The 15636-nt window shown below is 47.3% G+C and overlaps 5 protein-coding genes across 5 annotated transcripts; 3 read left to right on the top strand and 2 right to left on the bottom strand.

The window, feature by feature from the left end:
• Positions 1-52: 52 nt before the first annotated feature.
• Positions 53-1211, bottom strand: FPOAC1_012409 (uncharacterized protein; the record flags this gene model as incomplete). Its single annotated transcript, XM_044856765.1, has 2 exons — positions 53-1113; positions 1175-1211. The coding sequence occupies 2 exons, from the start codon at positions 1209-1211 to the stop codon at positions 53-55; spliced, it is 1098 nt and encodes a 365-aa protein (XP_044704078.1).
• A 445-nt stretch (positions 1212-1656) lies between these two features.
• FPOAC1_012408 (uncharacterized protein) lies at positions 1657-2622 on the top strand (the record flags this gene model as incomplete). Its single annotated transcript, XM_044856764.1, has 1 exon — positions 1657-2622. The coding sequence occupies one exon, from the start codon at positions 1657-1659 to the stop codon at positions 2620-2622; it is 966 nt and encodes a 321-aa protein (XP_044704077.1).
• Positions 2623-3613: 991 nt separating this feature from the next.
• FPOAC1_012407 (uncharacterized protein) lies at positions 3614-5900 on the top strand (the record flags this gene model as incomplete). Its single annotated transcript, XM_044856763.1, has 2 exons — positions 3614-3622; positions 4587-5900. 2 exons carry the CDS (start codon positions 3614-3616, stop codon positions 5898-5900), a joined length of 1323 nt encoding a protein of 440 aa, XP_044704076.1.
• An 860-nt stretch (positions 5901-6760) lies between these two features.
• FPOAC1_012406 (uncharacterized protein) lies at positions 6761-9323 on the top strand (the record flags this gene model as incomplete). The annotated part of the gene is made up of 4 exons (XM_044856762.1): positions 6761-6826; positions 6874-7014; positions 7067-7148; positions 7195-9323. 4 exons carry the CDS (start codon positions 6761-6763, stop codon positions 9321-9323), a joined length of 2418 nt encoding a protein of 805 aa, XP_044704075.1.
• Positions 9324-9716: 393 nt separating this feature from the next.
• On the bottom strand, positions 9717-12083 carry FPOAC1_012405 (uncharacterized protein; the record flags this gene model as incomplete). Its single annotated transcript, XM_044856761.1, has 1 exon — positions 9717-12083. One exon carries the CDS (start codon positions 12081-12083, stop codon positions 9717-9719), a length of 2367 nt encoding a protein of 788 aa, XP_044704074.1.
• Between the last annotated feature and the right edge of the window lie 3553 nt (positions 12084-15636).

The following is a 15636-nucleotide window of genomic DNA, read 5'->3' as shown; positions in this document are numbered from 1 at the left end:
TGCTGGGAACTCAAACTTGGCGCTTTTATTTTTGGCTATTCTATTTCAACATTTACGCAATCTGCGACAAGACCTTGATCAGATCAGCGGTGACTCCCATGGCGGTCACGTCACCTCCAGCGCCCGCACCCTGGACAATCAGGGGGTTGCTTCCGTATCTCTCGGTGTAGAAGCTAATGACGTTGTCGCTACCCTTCAGGGCAGCAATTGGGTGCGAGCGATCAAACTGCTCCAGGCCAACCTTGACCTGCTTGGAGGCAGCGTCGATGCTTCCGACGAATCGGACAACCTTGCCGGCCTTCTCAGCAGCAGCCTTGGTCTCCTCCATCTGAGAGTCAAAGGCAGGGAGCTTCTCGAGGAACTCGTCGCCACTGGAAACAGACTCGAGCTCCTTGGGGATAAGGCTCTGCACGGGGAAAGAAGTGGGAGACTCAACAGGGATGCCAGCCAGACGAGCGAGAATGGTCAACTTTCGGGCAACGTCGAGACCGTTGAGGTCATCTCGGGGGTCGGGCTCGGTGTAACCCAGAGACTTGGCCTTCTTGACCTCCTCGGACCACTTACCACCCTGGCCCTCAGTAGGAGCAAAGGAGTTGAAGAGGAAAGACATGGTGCCGCTGAAAACACCCTCAATCTTGGTGACCTTGTCGCCGGTCTCAACGAGATCCTTCAGGGTGGAGATGACGGGGAGACCAGCACCAACGGACGACTCGTGGTAGACACGGGCGCCCGATGACTCGGCAGCTGAGAAGATGTCTTGCCACAGCTTGTATGAACCAGAGAAGGCCTTCTTGTTGGGTGTAACAATGCTGATACCTCGGCTCAGAGCAAGGGGGTACAGCTCAGCGACATCTTGAGAGCTGGTGTTGTCGACGAGGACGGTCTTGGCGGGGGCTTTGGAAAGGTACTCGACAACCTGAGCGAGAGCGAGCGGGGCCTTGGACGAGGAACCAAGAGTATCGATGACGTTCTCGAGGTTAACGGGGGAGTAGTCGTCGTTGTAAAGGGCCTTGCGGCTTGTGGCAATGTATGCGAGGTTCAGTTTCGGGGATGGCTTTCGAGCAGCAAGGGACTGGAGCTGGTCGATAAAGGCCTTGCCAACGCCTCCAGCGCCTGTTGTTGGAAATGTTAGTTTATAAAGTTGTATATTTATAGTTTCGAATGTTTCAATTACCGATAATTCCGATGAAAACTTGCTTGGTAGCGGCCATGATTGCTGTGGTACTTGCAGAACTGATGATGAAGCTTGTGAAGGAATAAAGTCAAGCTCCGATGGCGGGGCACTCAGGAAAGTGATTTGAGAGCACGCAACAGAACCCCGCGGTGGATTACCCTACAATCGGAGGCACTTGAAGAATAACCAATTGGGTTCGCAATTAATTGATGAGTCCACTTTGAGCATGAAAGACAGATGTTGAAATCATGATATTCTGAGTTGTTGTAGTGTGTATTTACTATTTATGGTGATCAGGATGTCAACTCAGTTGTTGGTGATGTCGTTTAAACCTTGGTGGTGATTGCCTCAGGTTGAGAGGCAACGGTTTTGTTCGACCCTTCCCATGTGGCATTGCGTTCGCCATATAGGTACTTACTTCATCACGATCACCAACAACCGCGTACTCAAAACACATACACGAACTATCGAATATAGACAAAATGCCACAGGACCCGAATCTATATGGACAACGTCCTACTAAAAAGCCGAAGCGCGATGCAACATTATCTACTTCGCTTGACTTCACTGCTCAATTGACATCATTGATGTCAAACGCCTCATCAGGCGCGACATCAGCTGGCCGATCTCGCCCTCAAAAAGAAGGCAAAGATGACATATTCAAAGGCTCAAAACCCAAACGAAGCAAGGAGTCTAATGAATCAAAAAAGCTGCAATTAAAGGAGGTCGCGGGCACAGAGGAAGAAACTCAGGAGCTAGCACGAGCCAGGCGACGAATGGAGGAAAAGGCACGTCTTTACGCAGCGATGAAGCGAGGAGATTATGTTGCCAAAGAGAATGAGGCCGCGCCATTAATAGACTTTGATCGAAAATGGGCGGAAGGAGAGGAGACAAAGGAAGACTATGAGACGAGCAGCGATGAAGATAACGATGAGGAAAGCGGCGAGATGGTCGAGTATGAGGATGAGTTTGGTCGCGTACGCCAAGTCACCAAAGCAGAGAAGGAAAAGTTGGACCGTAGAGCACGACGCGGTCTATTGGGAGCTGAAGAACTCGAACGCATGTCGGCAAGACCCAGCGCGCCAAGCAACCTCATCGTAGGGGACACAATACAAGCCATGGCTTTCAACCCCGACGACCCAGACAAGATGGAAGAGCTGGCGCGGAAGCGAGACCGCAGCGCAACACCACCGCCAGCGCAGCACTACGATGCAGATTGGGAAATTCGGACCAAGGGAACAGGCTTTTACAAGTTTAGTCAAGACGATGAGACCCGAACAACGGAGATGGAGGGGCTCGCGGAAGAGCGGCGTAAGACGGAGGAACAGCGGCGAGTGCGGGAGGAACAGAAGGAGGCTAGAAGACGGGAAATTGAGAAGCGAAGGGAGGAAATGGCAACTCGGAGAGCCAAGAAGCAAGCCGATTCATTCTTGGATAGGCTGGGCTGAAGAATGGGGATTTGATGAGGAATCAAGATGTTGGACGTTGTTGTTTTTGAATTAAATTCCGCTATACGGAATTGAGATACCACTTAATATGGAGTCCTAAACAGGAGGTTCCGACGATAGCAAGCCATCAAACTTAGACAAATTCAGTCGCCATTTGCGCGTCCCGAAGAATTTCCAATCTGGGATAGAGAAGTCGAGATGCTTTGTCAGTTGCAGTCTTGCAGATATTCGACAACACCCACTTCTTCTGACTAGTTTCAAGAAGTGTCTTTAGCTGGGTTGTGATAGGAAATCGAAGATAACATAGAGGGTGGTGTCGAGAGTTAGGATTTAGAGATAAGAATCAGGAACACGATACTGATACGCAGTGCAGGAAACCGATTTTCAGAACTTTCCCATCCCATGTAACTCAAAAATAGCAGAATCCCAACACGAGTAGGCCTCGGATTCAGCCCATGTCCACCGATTATTGGCCTATGGATGGTTCGACTCTAACTAGAGCAGCCTCCCTGCTCGGATACGAAATGTGTTGCTGCGGCCAACATGAAAAGAAAAAAAGAGGCATTTAGTCTGACACAGTGTGATGAGTTGAAACATGGGGACAATTTCTATTCCACCTACTGTAATCACGATCGGATGAGACGGCTGAGACGGTAATTTGATGTGATACCTGATCCTAGGAATTTCAAGGACTCTCTATCACACTAGGACTGGAACATGGGGAAATTGACGAGTGATTTTCCGCCGATTTTTTTGACCGATTCATGGCACGCAGGGCATGGCAGCTGGATGGACGGGCCGGAAGGCATATGTAGGCATATACGTAGGCAGACTGGTAGGCAAACTGAGACAAAGAGTTGGAACGAACAAATAAGAGACGCATGTGTTGTACAATGTATGCGCGGCACCGTTGACTTACACCCCCTATTCAGAGAGAGGTTTCGTTGTCCTAATTGTTTTCTTTCACTCGTCAGCTGCACAAATTTGCGACATGAGACTGGTTTGTCGTCGTCGTCGTCGTCGTAGTCAGGATGGGAACAATAAGAGGTTGGAAACAAGAGCCCACGGTTTTCGTACCCGTAGATAGATGGTGATTGGCAGGTTCTTCAGCAGGTCAACAGGGCGGAATGGAAATTCGGCCAATAAAGAGTTTAGATGCAGGGGCATTGCCAGTTGCTTACGGGGAGGGATACGCTAACTTCCAAGCCTGCCTGCGCCAGAACGGCATGTTAGTGTTGGTTACAGTGCAACACGAGAAAAAAAGACAGCGATGAGAACAATGGCGCTTAGATGGGGCATAAGAGTAAAAAACACGGGGAAAATAGGGTATTAGGGCGCCCCATATGAGACTTGCGTAGTCAAATCGAGTCCTTACAGGACCTTGGTACCTACATATCGTTTCTGTGATATGATGCGCTGTGCTGGCTGTGCTTTGCTTTGCTGTACAGTACAATGCCGTACAGGATGAACGGTGGAGGCTTAGTCCTAAATTCTGGCATTTTGGGCTGTCGCAGGATGCGCCATGTTGAGAATTGGTTGCACCAGAGACATTCGGCCAGTCCTAATTAAGCTTTAGCACGAAAAAATTGTGACTCATTGCCCGACCCTTGCTGACCCAAAGGGCGCACTTTTTGCAAGTACTTGGCGACGCAAATAATCGGCTAACGAGAAAATAGCCCCAACTGAGGCAATAATTGTTAGTGTCAACCTCAGGCCCGCTATTCTGGGTTTGTACTTTCCGCCGGGAGCGCACAAACCCTCGTTCTGATTGCTGCCTGAGAAATACAAATTGTCCCCATCCGCCCATCCTGAGGCTTTCTTTTTTTCCTCTCTTCCTTTCCTCACCCCAAACTTTCATACAAACACAATTACATCAAGATTTACAGCCCAAGGCCATCAAGATGTTCTAAACAACCCCCTTTCCCCGTTGTTCCCCCCAAGCCTCAGTCAAAATTACGTCTCAGGACCCTAACAAGTTAATCCCCACTCTTCAACCAACCCGTTCAGCTCACCTCACGGTCGACCTGAACTTCAGCACTGCTTTGAATAGCTTCGGCTCCAGTTCCCTCACAACCGCCAACATTTCAGGCCAAGACTTCCCAGTCTTCACCACGGATCCCCAATCACCATGGCTTCTCTCCACCAGTCCCAGCCTGCCGGCACAATCCGCGCAACAGCAACAGTTACAGAGTCCCGAATCGCCTCATCAGGACTTTGTCTTGTTCGATCAGCTCCCTAATCGCCCTACAACAACATCGCTGCCAAACCAGCGTCGACACTCGTCTCATCTGCAAAACCGCCAACAGCCTGTCTCCCCTGCTGTTCAGAATCAACGAGTAGCCCAGTTGCTCCAGGCTTTTGGTCGTCCTTCGTCTACTGTAAACAACAACAACCGTCCCACGAACCAGTTTTACGCTTCTTCGGCCCCTTCGTCATCTACTGCATTGAACAAGCAGAACCGTGCTGCTCGACCCCCAGTACCTCTATTTTCCCAGAGTACAGGTAGCGTCTCGCAACAAACCGCCAAGATGATGAACGCTGCAGGTTTGTACCCCTCTGATGAGATATCTACTAGTTCCACAAGCTCACCATCTTCATCAGACGTCGAACTCGAAGAGTTCACTGCCTTCGAGGGCGGGGCTCACACGGCCTTTTCCTCACCTGCTGTTGCTTCTGTCTTTGACTTTAGCAGCAGTGCGTCTAGCTCTAATGCCAACTTGGCGACTATCTCGCCTCAGGATCTTCTTTTCCAAGAGCCTTTCATGTCTGCTCCCAACTCGTCGGCCCTCACGGCTTTGACTTCTCCATCCATCTACAACGAGTCTCCGGACTTTGACCAGTATGATGTGTCTCCCAACTTTGGCAATGCCGAGTTCGACACACCAGCTGGAGATTGGTTTCCTCTGTTCCCTACGGAACCCTCAGCTGTTCCCCAGCTGAGTGTTGAAACCTCTCCTGAGATGAAGTCTGATGAGTTGGACTCTGATGCTCAGTCTCCTCCCCTGCCTCGTCGCAAGTCGGGTACATCGCCTTCCACTCGCCACTCTTCTGTGGCTGGTGTTAACGCCCGCAAGCGAGACAAGCCTCTGCCCCCTATCATCATCGATGATCCTAGCGACATCGTTGCCATGAAGCGTGCTCGCAACACTCTTGCCGCACGAAAGTCTCGGGAGCGCAAGGCAATCAAGATGGAGGAACTGGAAGAAAAGATTGCCAAGTTGGAAGAAGAGCGTGATCACTGGAAGAGGATCGCTCTTGCGCAATCAGGTGTGCAATAATGGATTAAAAGTGGAATTACTTTCTTTCGCCAATATCGGGATATCGTTGGTTTCGTTTATTGAGTTTTTAATCAGGTTTCATTGATTCCTAGTCAATTCGTCAATCAAATTGTTATTGAAAATAATTATCTATCATATAAAACTGTCTATCATATGTGAATGTTACGTTTTTAGTCACTGGCCCTTAACTGTCAGTATTCTTGATATATGAAATCTACTGTCTGCTGTTTTGCTGAACGAAATCTCGTAAGTCAACTAACTGTATAAGTGCATGCTTATCCTCCTCGCTTGATGTACCTGTAAACCAACGATTGATACTGTGACCATCGTCAAGATGCGTTCGATGGACCCAAGGTGGCCAAAGTGCACAGCCCAGTAGGGCTGACCAATGCCATGTTTGACTGTTAGTTATTTAATTGTTCTACTGTCGACCAAAGTAAGCTTGAGAACCCCAATTAAAGCGCTTTAGTCAAATCATACATAAAACGTAGTCAGCTTGACGTATTGTATTGCCTTGTATATCTATCGCCATCGGTCAAGCCGAGATCAACTTCGCCCTTGTTCTGCAGCTTATTCAAATAAGCATATTTGTTTCTAGTGAGCCGCTAACCTATTGGTGCAAGATGCTGGAACTGATCTCTTGGCAAGGCATTTATCATCTTTAATCATGAACCCGCGCGGCCGATCATGTAATCTCTGGAAGACAATAGGGCTGGAGGCTTGACCTTCTATCTCCCAATTGGATATCTTGTACACGTACGAGTATTGTCTCAACTTGGTTATTTCAAGATTCTAAACCCGTCAAATATTCTTTCTCAATATAATTCTCTAATATCAATAACTATCAAAATCCTGTCCTCATGGCAACCCAGGAACAAAAGTCGGAGGCTACAGTGAGTGCCCCAGATGTCGAGTTCACCGAAAGGGTCAGTATTTCTCTTTGCGTCTTGTGCCAATCTAACATATCTCATAGTTACGCCATGATTCACTTCCCAATTCGCATGAGGAAGCCGAGGTGGATGGTAGATTTGAGAGAGATCTTGACGTTACTCAAGATGATCTACTTGAAGCAAGGGAGATTGCATCAACATTGCCTCTTGAACATGTCCACAAGGTGAGAATATCGAACACCTTTACTTAACTTGCAAAAAACTGACATGATGTAGATTATGAGCAAGGTATACAAGCTTCACAAGAGAGATCCTAATTTTCCTCTCTCAGTCATTCAAAAGATTGAATCCTTCCTAGGTATTAACCCACAAGCATCTGGATTACACACACTCACATACTACAGACAAAGATGATATCTTGAAACATCCTGAGCGACACAAGACACTCATACAAGAGATAAAGATCGAGGCGGCGTTGATCACACACAACTCACCATACGCGGAAGTTCGTGCCGTGGTTAACAACCATAATGACCCAAGCATGCCCTGCTCCACGATACGCGCCTGGTTCATAGGTCTCATCTTCTCTTGCGCCGCCTCCTTCATCAATAGCTTCTTCGAGATCCGCCAACCCACGATCGGCGTCGGTCTGGCAGTGCCTCAACTCCTGGCATACCCTTTTGGAAAGTTCCTCGAGAAGACTCTGCCTGATATTGGGGTTACTCTCTTCGGCGTGCGACATAGTCTCAATCCTGGAAAGTTCAATAAGAAGGAACACATGTTAATTACCATCATGTCGAGTATCTCGATAGGAACGCCCTATACAAATTACATAATCTGGATCCAGTATCTTCCACAGTACTTTAATCAGCCCTACGCGATGAGTATAGGATATCAAATTCTTCTCGGTCTTTCCAGCAAGTTCATCGGTTATGGACTTGCTGGTGTCTGTAGACGCTTCCTCGTCTACCCTTCCCATTGCCTGTGGCCAACCACATTAGTCTACATCGCCCTCAACACGGCACTACACGATGAGGGAGACATCCCAGTACCGGGCCCCTTCAAGAGGATCTGGAACACATCCCGCTTCAGATTTTTCAGCATAGCCTTTGGCGCAATGTTTGCTTACTTCTGGCTACCGAATTATCTTTTTGCTGGTCTGAGTTGGTTCAGCTGGATGACTTGGATATCCCCTAACAACGGCGACTTGGCCAATGTTACGGGTGGATATACTGGCTTGGGGATCAATCCCTTCCCAACGTTTGACTGGAATATAGTTACGCTGGGTTGCGATCCTCTCATGGTGCCCTTTTTCGCAACCTTCAATCTGTTCTGTGGTGCACTACTGACTTGTTTTGTTATACTGGGCGTTTACTATGGAAATGGCTATCATACTGCTTACCTTCCCATCAACTCGAACAGGGTGTTTGATCATTTTGGGGGGTTGTACAATGTATCTGCCATCATAGACGAGCGAGGTATTTTCGACGCCGAGAAGTACAAAGCATACTCGCCTGCGTTTCTGTCAGCTGCGCATATCAGCTCTTACATGTTCTTGTTCTCTCTCTATACGGCTGCCATTACGTATGCTGTGCTATATCACCACCGACCAATCGCCATGGGGCTCAGGGGATTAGCTGACAGTTTCCGCCCATCAAAGAAGAATGAATCTGAAGATGAGCAAGTACTGGATGCGCACAATCGTCTAATGAAGACCTACCGCGAAGTCCCCGAATGGTGGTACTTGGCATGTCTCGCGATAGCTTTCATTGTAGGTGTTGTTGGTGTTTCTCAATGGCCAACACATACCACACCCGCAGTCGTGCCTTTCGGTGTCATCCTAAGTCTGATATTTGTCGTCCCTGTTGGTATTATATCAGCCACCACAGGGATTGGTGTCTCGCTCAACGTCTTGTCCGAGTTCCTCGGTGGTGCCTTTGTTGAGGGCAACGCCATTGCCATGTGTTTCTTTAAGGCCTTTGGATACAGCACTTGTGCCCAAGCAGTCTACTTCAGCGCAGACCTGAAACTGGCGCACTATCTCAAGATACCACCGCGTTTTACCTTTTGGGCACAGATGGTCCCGACTCTTGTGTCGACACTTGTTACTGTCGGTGTTTTGCAGTATCAAATACGTCTGGAGGGTGTCTGTACACAGGATGCTCCATACCGCTTCATGTGTCCTGGTCTGAACAATTTCTTCACTGCTGCTGTGCTGTGGGGGACCATTGGGCCTAAGAAGCTCTTCGGTCTTGGGGGTCAATATGTCGAGGCCTTGGTGGGCTTCCCCTTTGGCGTGATTATGGTTCTTCTCTTTTGGTGGCTTGGGAAGAAATACCCAAACATTAAGTTCGCCCGAAGTATTCACCCTGTTGTGTTACTAGCAGGAGGAATGCTCTGGGCGCCTTATAACCTTAGTTATATCTGGCCTGCTGTGCCGATTGGTTGGATTTCCTGGATATATCTCAAGAAGCGACATCTCGCTTTCTGGGCCAAGGTATATTTTTGGATAGCATTTTCGTTTGAGTACTAATGTTTTCTCAGTATAACTATATCCTCTCTGCCGCTTTCTCAGTCGGTATCGCCATATCGGCACTAGCCATGTTCTTTGGTTTACAATATCACGATATCAACCTTGACTGGTGGGGTAACAGAGTCCCGTACGAAGGTTGTGATGGGACTCAGTCTTGCTTTCTCAAGATTCTTGCTCAGAATGAGTATTTCGGTCCTCGAATAGGAGATTTCAGCTAAAAACGATTTGGATTAAGCATAATGTAGACATTGCAACCACTGAGACTGAGTGGAATGGGGTCTTTCAAGAGTAGGATATAAAAGAGTAGATGTTCTATTGATGAAACGGTATATAGAAGATGAAAAACGCCATGGCTAGACAAAATGAACACTAAGGGGAAAATGCCAAACTCATTTAATAACCGCATTCATATCCAGGTGGAGCGACACAATCCGGGTTGAAACAAGACATGTCATACCATCTCCACGCAGTATCATCTCCAGCTTCACGAACCTGAGGTCCATCAAGCAACTGACAATAAGGCTTGTTGTAATCAGACTCCTTGTAACCGTAGACAACAGCCTTGCATCCCCTCTTCTCACCACAGCTCTGTCCACATGTCTCGAGGCTGTCTGCATCACCTTTGCCGAGAAAGTTGGGTTTTCTGCCGCCGCTAAGACCTGTATTGCCACACTTTCTTGGAGAGGGAGGGTTCTCAACTAGAGTGTAGCGGAAGCAAGTTGGCTTTGGTGGTGGGTAGCCTGATGTTGCTGATGATGTTCCGCATGTGGTCTTTGTTGACATGGTTGTTGGGACGGAATATGGGACGGAGGTGATTGTGGATGATCCCGAGGCTGTGGTTGATGTAACTTTGGTGGTAGAGGACTGCGTAGCGGTAGTTGAAGGTACCGAGTTTGTTGTGGAGGAAACACCTGAGCTTTGAGAAGTGTTTGATGACTGGGAAGTTGAAGCGCTGGATGTTCCGCTAGGTACTGAATAAGGCACTGATGTAGATGTGCTTCCTCCGGTGGAGGAAGTTCCAGTGGGCTGTGTAGTAGAGCCACCGGTAGTTGTTGAAACACCAGTGGTTGAAGATACAGATCCGGTCGAGGAAATGGTCTGTGTAGTAGCAACTGAAGAACTGCCAGACGTGGTGGAAGTACCAGTCATGGCAGTCGCAGTTCCAGTTGTAGTAGAGCTTCCAGTCTGGGTCGAAGAGCCTCCAGTAGACGAGGAGCCACCGGTAGACGACGAAGCGCCGGTGGTAGAAGATCCAGTTGTCTGACTTGTAACAACTGAGGAACTGCCAGTGGTTGATGATACACCAGTCACAGAAGTCACAGATCCGGTTGTAGTAGAGCCTCCAGTCTGAGTCGAGGATCCGGTTGTAGATGATGAAGCACCTGTAGTAGAAGACCCGGATCCAGTTGTAGTCTGGGTCGTAGCTACCGAAGAACTACCAGAGTTTGTCGAAGTACTAGGGCCGTAGGGTATAGAAGTAGTCTGTGAAGACTGTGTCATTGTGGAAGTCTCGCTTCCAGTAGTGCTCTTCTGAGTAGTGGAAGAACCCTCACTTGTAGCTGAGGTAACTGTGGTAGAACCGGAAGTGTTCGATCCTGATGTCTGAGAAGTACCACTGCCAGTGGTCGTCTCTGATGTTTTGGTCTGAGTGTTTGTAGAGGTGAAGGTGTCATATCCTGTGGTGGTACTTGAAGAAGCCGTAGTGTCGCTTGAGACAGTAATGCTCGTTGTTGCCGAGCTGCTTTGAGTGTTGGTGGAGGCTGATCCAGTTGTGGTATCAGTCTTTGCAGTGAGGGTGCTCCCAGTGTTTGTAGATAGAGTGCCTGTAGAGACAGTATTGGTAGAAACTGATCCAGTTGTGGTGTCGGTTTTTGTAGTGAGAGTGCTTTCAGTGCCCGTAGAGACTGTGTTTGTGGAGAATGTATTGGTATAAGCCGATCCGGTTGTGGTATCGGTCTTTGTGGATAGAGTACCGGTAGAGACTGTGTTTGTGGAAAGGGTGTTTGTGGAGGCTGATGCAGTTGCACTGGTGGTATCAGTCTTTCCAGTATTGGTAGAGATCGTGTTTGTAGAGATCGTATTCGTAGAGAGCGTTTTGGTAGAAACTGATCCAGTTCTAGTTGTGGTCTCAGTATTTGCAGTAAGAGTACTTCCAGTGTTTGTAGAGAGTGTGTTAGTCTCTGTGGTACCAGATCGTGTAGCAGACGTGGTAACTGTAGAGGTCTGTTGGGTTGTGCTGGAAGCACCAGTTTGTGTTGAAGCAGTGTCGGTGCTGCGCTCAGTTGTGGTAGAGCTTCCCTTTGTTGTCTCGGTGTTGGTCATGCCAGAAGTGGACAAAGAAGATATTGTGGAAGAGCCATTTGGTATGGTTGTGGTGCCTGAAGAGGCTTCACGAGTAGTGATTGAGGACTTTTCTGTTCCGGTAGATAGACCGGTGGTTTTTGAAAGAGTGGTAGAGCTACAGTCTAGGCCATAACATGGTATAGATGTAGTTTGGGTGTTTGCGGAAACGAGAGTGGATGTACTGCCAGAGCTGCAATACGGACCGTAGCATGGAATACTGCAGTATGGGCCGTAGCAAGGCACAGAAGTAACTATCGTAGCTGAAGAAGTGACTGTGGTGGTCTTGGTAGAGAGTGACTGGGGTACCGGATAGGTAGGGATAGTGGAACTGGGCGAGCGAGGCTTGCAAGGGCCTGCTTGAACACCAGCAACGCTGTAAGAGGCGATCAGAAGAACGAAGGACTTTGACCAGGCCATTTTGAAAGAAGTGAGTGAACAAATGGCTGAACAAGAAAGTGATGATGAGCCAAAAAGGACCCCGGTCTTATGGACCATATATACCATTTCTTTCATCCTTTCTATCAAACAACCACAACTCTTTCTCACTTACAAGATATGATAGACTGACTTACATCACACACACTTCTCCTTCTAGAACAAAAAGAAAGAGTCCACCATTTCATCGCCTTTGACCAAATCCGGCGTCTTCTCAGCGCCCCAGACGTTGGAGTCAAACGGCTCTCCCCAATGATAAACGTCATGACCCCTGGCGCTAAATCTATCTCTAGTATAGTCTTCCTTTCTGTTTCGAAACGATATCATCCTAGACGCCACGGATCTGTTTTCTGGTGGCGTCAACGCCTTTAACGTCTCAGCAGAACACAAGAAAGAGAAAGCAAAACGGTGGCTTTAAGCTTTTCCAACGGGAACCATGACGCTCTCACAAAGTCGGTCTGCGTAATAAACTAGTGGTCATAATGAAAGAGCGGTGCCTGGTTCCTGGGATTGCCGTTGCAACCGTGCAAGAAATAGGCGTCCGCCACTTGGTCGATAACTTTGTTTCCACTTGGGCTGGTTTTGTGTGGTCTGATGATACTTGGTTGCCTCTATGGACCTTTGTTAGGCGGTTTAGCTAGTTGAGAGGATCAAACGATGGCTGCAAACTTGGAGAGGAGAGTAATGGTCATGACAAGATAGCCGAAGAGGGTCGGACATGGATGTAGACATGAATCATGTACGTGCAGCTGTCACTCGGGATCTGTATCTACATTGCATGGTCGTGCATATCATGACAGGCCGGGGTGTTGACGCTGTATCATCAACATCTTGTGTCCCTGTTGATCGATCTGTGGAAGAAGCGGGTTGCATCTTGTTTGTCTACTTCCCCAAGTCAACAAAGAAATAGTCCCATCCAACACCCATTGATAACAGTTCAATAGAAAACTGGCACCGACTCTGCACACACAATGCATACCCCAAATCTCATCATTCTGATTTCTAATGGTGTCCTTGAAAAGCTAACTAGCGTCTAAGCTGCCTTTCTTCCTCATCCCATTTTACCCACAGACTGCCGTGACATCCTCCCCTCCGCTCTCGAAGCTATTTTAGTTTATGCAAGGCACAGGCTGAGGGCGGTAAAACGTCAATAGTATGCCTTAGTTACGATCTGCCGGTGCTGCCTTTGCATTGGGATAGACTGGTATAGCTACGATCGAGACTAGTTTCCGTCTCGACGATCGTGGGGTCTGTCAGATGACTCACAGACGTCGATTTGATACGTTGTTTATCTATCCGTTGCTTTGACAGGAATGTTACATGCTTAATCGTGCTCTTGGTAGCTAAGCTGGTGGTGGGTGGTTGATTGCTGACAGAGTGTTGGTGTGGGATGGATTTTGTCATGACACTGCCCAATAACATCAGCATCGTCGTACCTTGGCGATAGACAATCACAAAGAAACTTGGAATGACTCGGCTTTAAATAGACAGTACGTTATATTGCCCAGCCTATTGGAATGAGTCGACATGTCGCCAGCGATGCTCTGGTCTGTACTTTGGCTCATCTCATAACAAGTAGTCTTCCTCGGATAGTTCATGTGTTGAAGAACGTACAATACATTGGCCGGAAAAGCCTGAAAGGTTCTGTATTATCTGCCCAATATTCACTTGTCTAGTCAATTATTTAGATGGTGTTGGCAGGGTTGCTCATTGAGTTGATGTCTGCCACTTATCAGTCCAGGGTAGCCACAAGCGTGAAGGTATCATGGACAAGCATCAAGCACATTCTCAAAATTCTGTATTGATTGTCATGTGATTCAGGTTTCAGATAAAAACCCCCGTGTGATATGATACCCTTGAAGAAGAAATGATACGCACAAGTTTCGTCTCGGGTTACGAATGCATAAACTAGGAATATAAAATCTGAAACTTGATTACCTATACCGGCATCTTGGAAACTGCCAGGGACAGGGCAACATTCGATCTGGTTTCAATATGTGATTATTTTATTGATGCCCCTTTGAAGAAGCAGATGAAAGACTGTGTGTTGGAATGACTGACTATACAGTATACAAGGTTACATGATCTACATGTTGAGATATAGGTCTCAATTGCCACTAGGATCTCAATCCTTTTTGCTTTTAATACTACAGATGTCAATTGTGCAGTGCTGGACCCAATTACTGGCAGAAGCATCAGCTTAGAAACTAGCAGAAAGAATCTGCCAAGAAGAACATCCGCAAACGTCAAGGGAAGATCAAATGGTGGATTCTGACAGGTCGATCACTTCGTATATGATCTAAAGCGGCGGTGATTTACAACCAATGTGTCAACCTTGAAAATCTTAATCTCTCACATGAAAATACTGTAAAAAAATACCGCGCGTCAAGGCTTGGGTTTGTTTCTCCCAAGGGATATTCAGAGGGTTGAATGCCCTTTAGTAATATGATTCGTCGAGCTTCTCCAATTCTGAAACTGAGGATCGGTTAAAAGTCAAGGGGTGGAGACTCGGCATTCGAGAAGGGTTAATGGACAAGAGAAGGATTCGGATAGTGTCTTGTTGTGAATAGAGTTATGTCTTGGTTGATCTGATCATTGAATCAGTAAACCTGATTTGACTGCCTTGACATGACACAGTTTCACTTGGCCTTGCCCATGTTTTATGCAAACGATATAATTTATGAGGAATGGGGAATACGTGATAGAATGAAACAAAGGATGAGCTAAGAGAAACAGATATAGTGATGCAATTACATAGTATCAACAACCAACAGCAGAGTTGGGCCTCAACTAATATATTAGATTCTACTGTAATAAATTGACAATCATGCATAGCACGTACTTGTCGATATTCAGGGACCACCCATCAAGCGACCCCAGATGCAGCCCAACGTTACATACATGAGAGAAGAGGCTCAACTTGGGTTAGGACTCGGGATGACCTAGACTAGGCCAGACCAGACGAGACTAGATTAGACATGATTGCCCTGTGAGTCCGAGTCCAGGTGACATAAAAACTAAAGCTAACCTAGACTGGTCAAGAACAAAAGAGTAAAATTAGAAGTCGATTGTGGCGCGCGCTGATCTACTGCTACTGTACGAATAACTCGTGATACTCTCCAATAGTCTACTGGAGAAAGGGAATGACAATGGCAATAATGGCAACTAGCACTGCTACTGTACCAACTTGGATGGATCATGTCAAGTGAAAAGCTGACATTCAAGCGGATCATTTTCGGTCTGAATCGTTGGTGAAGGGCAAAGAACAGACTGAAAGTGAAAGACATATGGGGAATATTGCTCGCTAGCGGTGGAGAATTAAGATGAAGTTGTTCTTGCTCGGCTCGACTTTACTAACAGTTTATCACCAAAGTAGTGTGACGCTGTGATAGTGTATTGACCTGCCAAGAGAAGAAAGCAATTTGCTATTATACGAAGGACCCGATAGATTGGCAGGCAAGTCATTAGTGACATACGCCAAGAGTTATTCATCTCGTGTTTGCTTCCTTGTCTCTATGGAGATGGTTCATTAGCT

The sequence above is a fragment of the Fusarium poae genome, chromosome 4, assembly GCF_019609905.1.
Source record: "Fusarium poae strain DAOMC 252244 chromosome 4, whole genome shotgun sequence".
Classification (NCBI taxonomy): domain Eukaryota; kingdom Fungi; phylum Ascomycota; class Sordariomycetes; order Hypocreales; family Nectriaceae; genus Fusarium; species Fusarium poae.
Note: the sequence above shows the minus strand (reverse complement) of the source record. Positions and strands in the feature narration are given on the sequence as shown.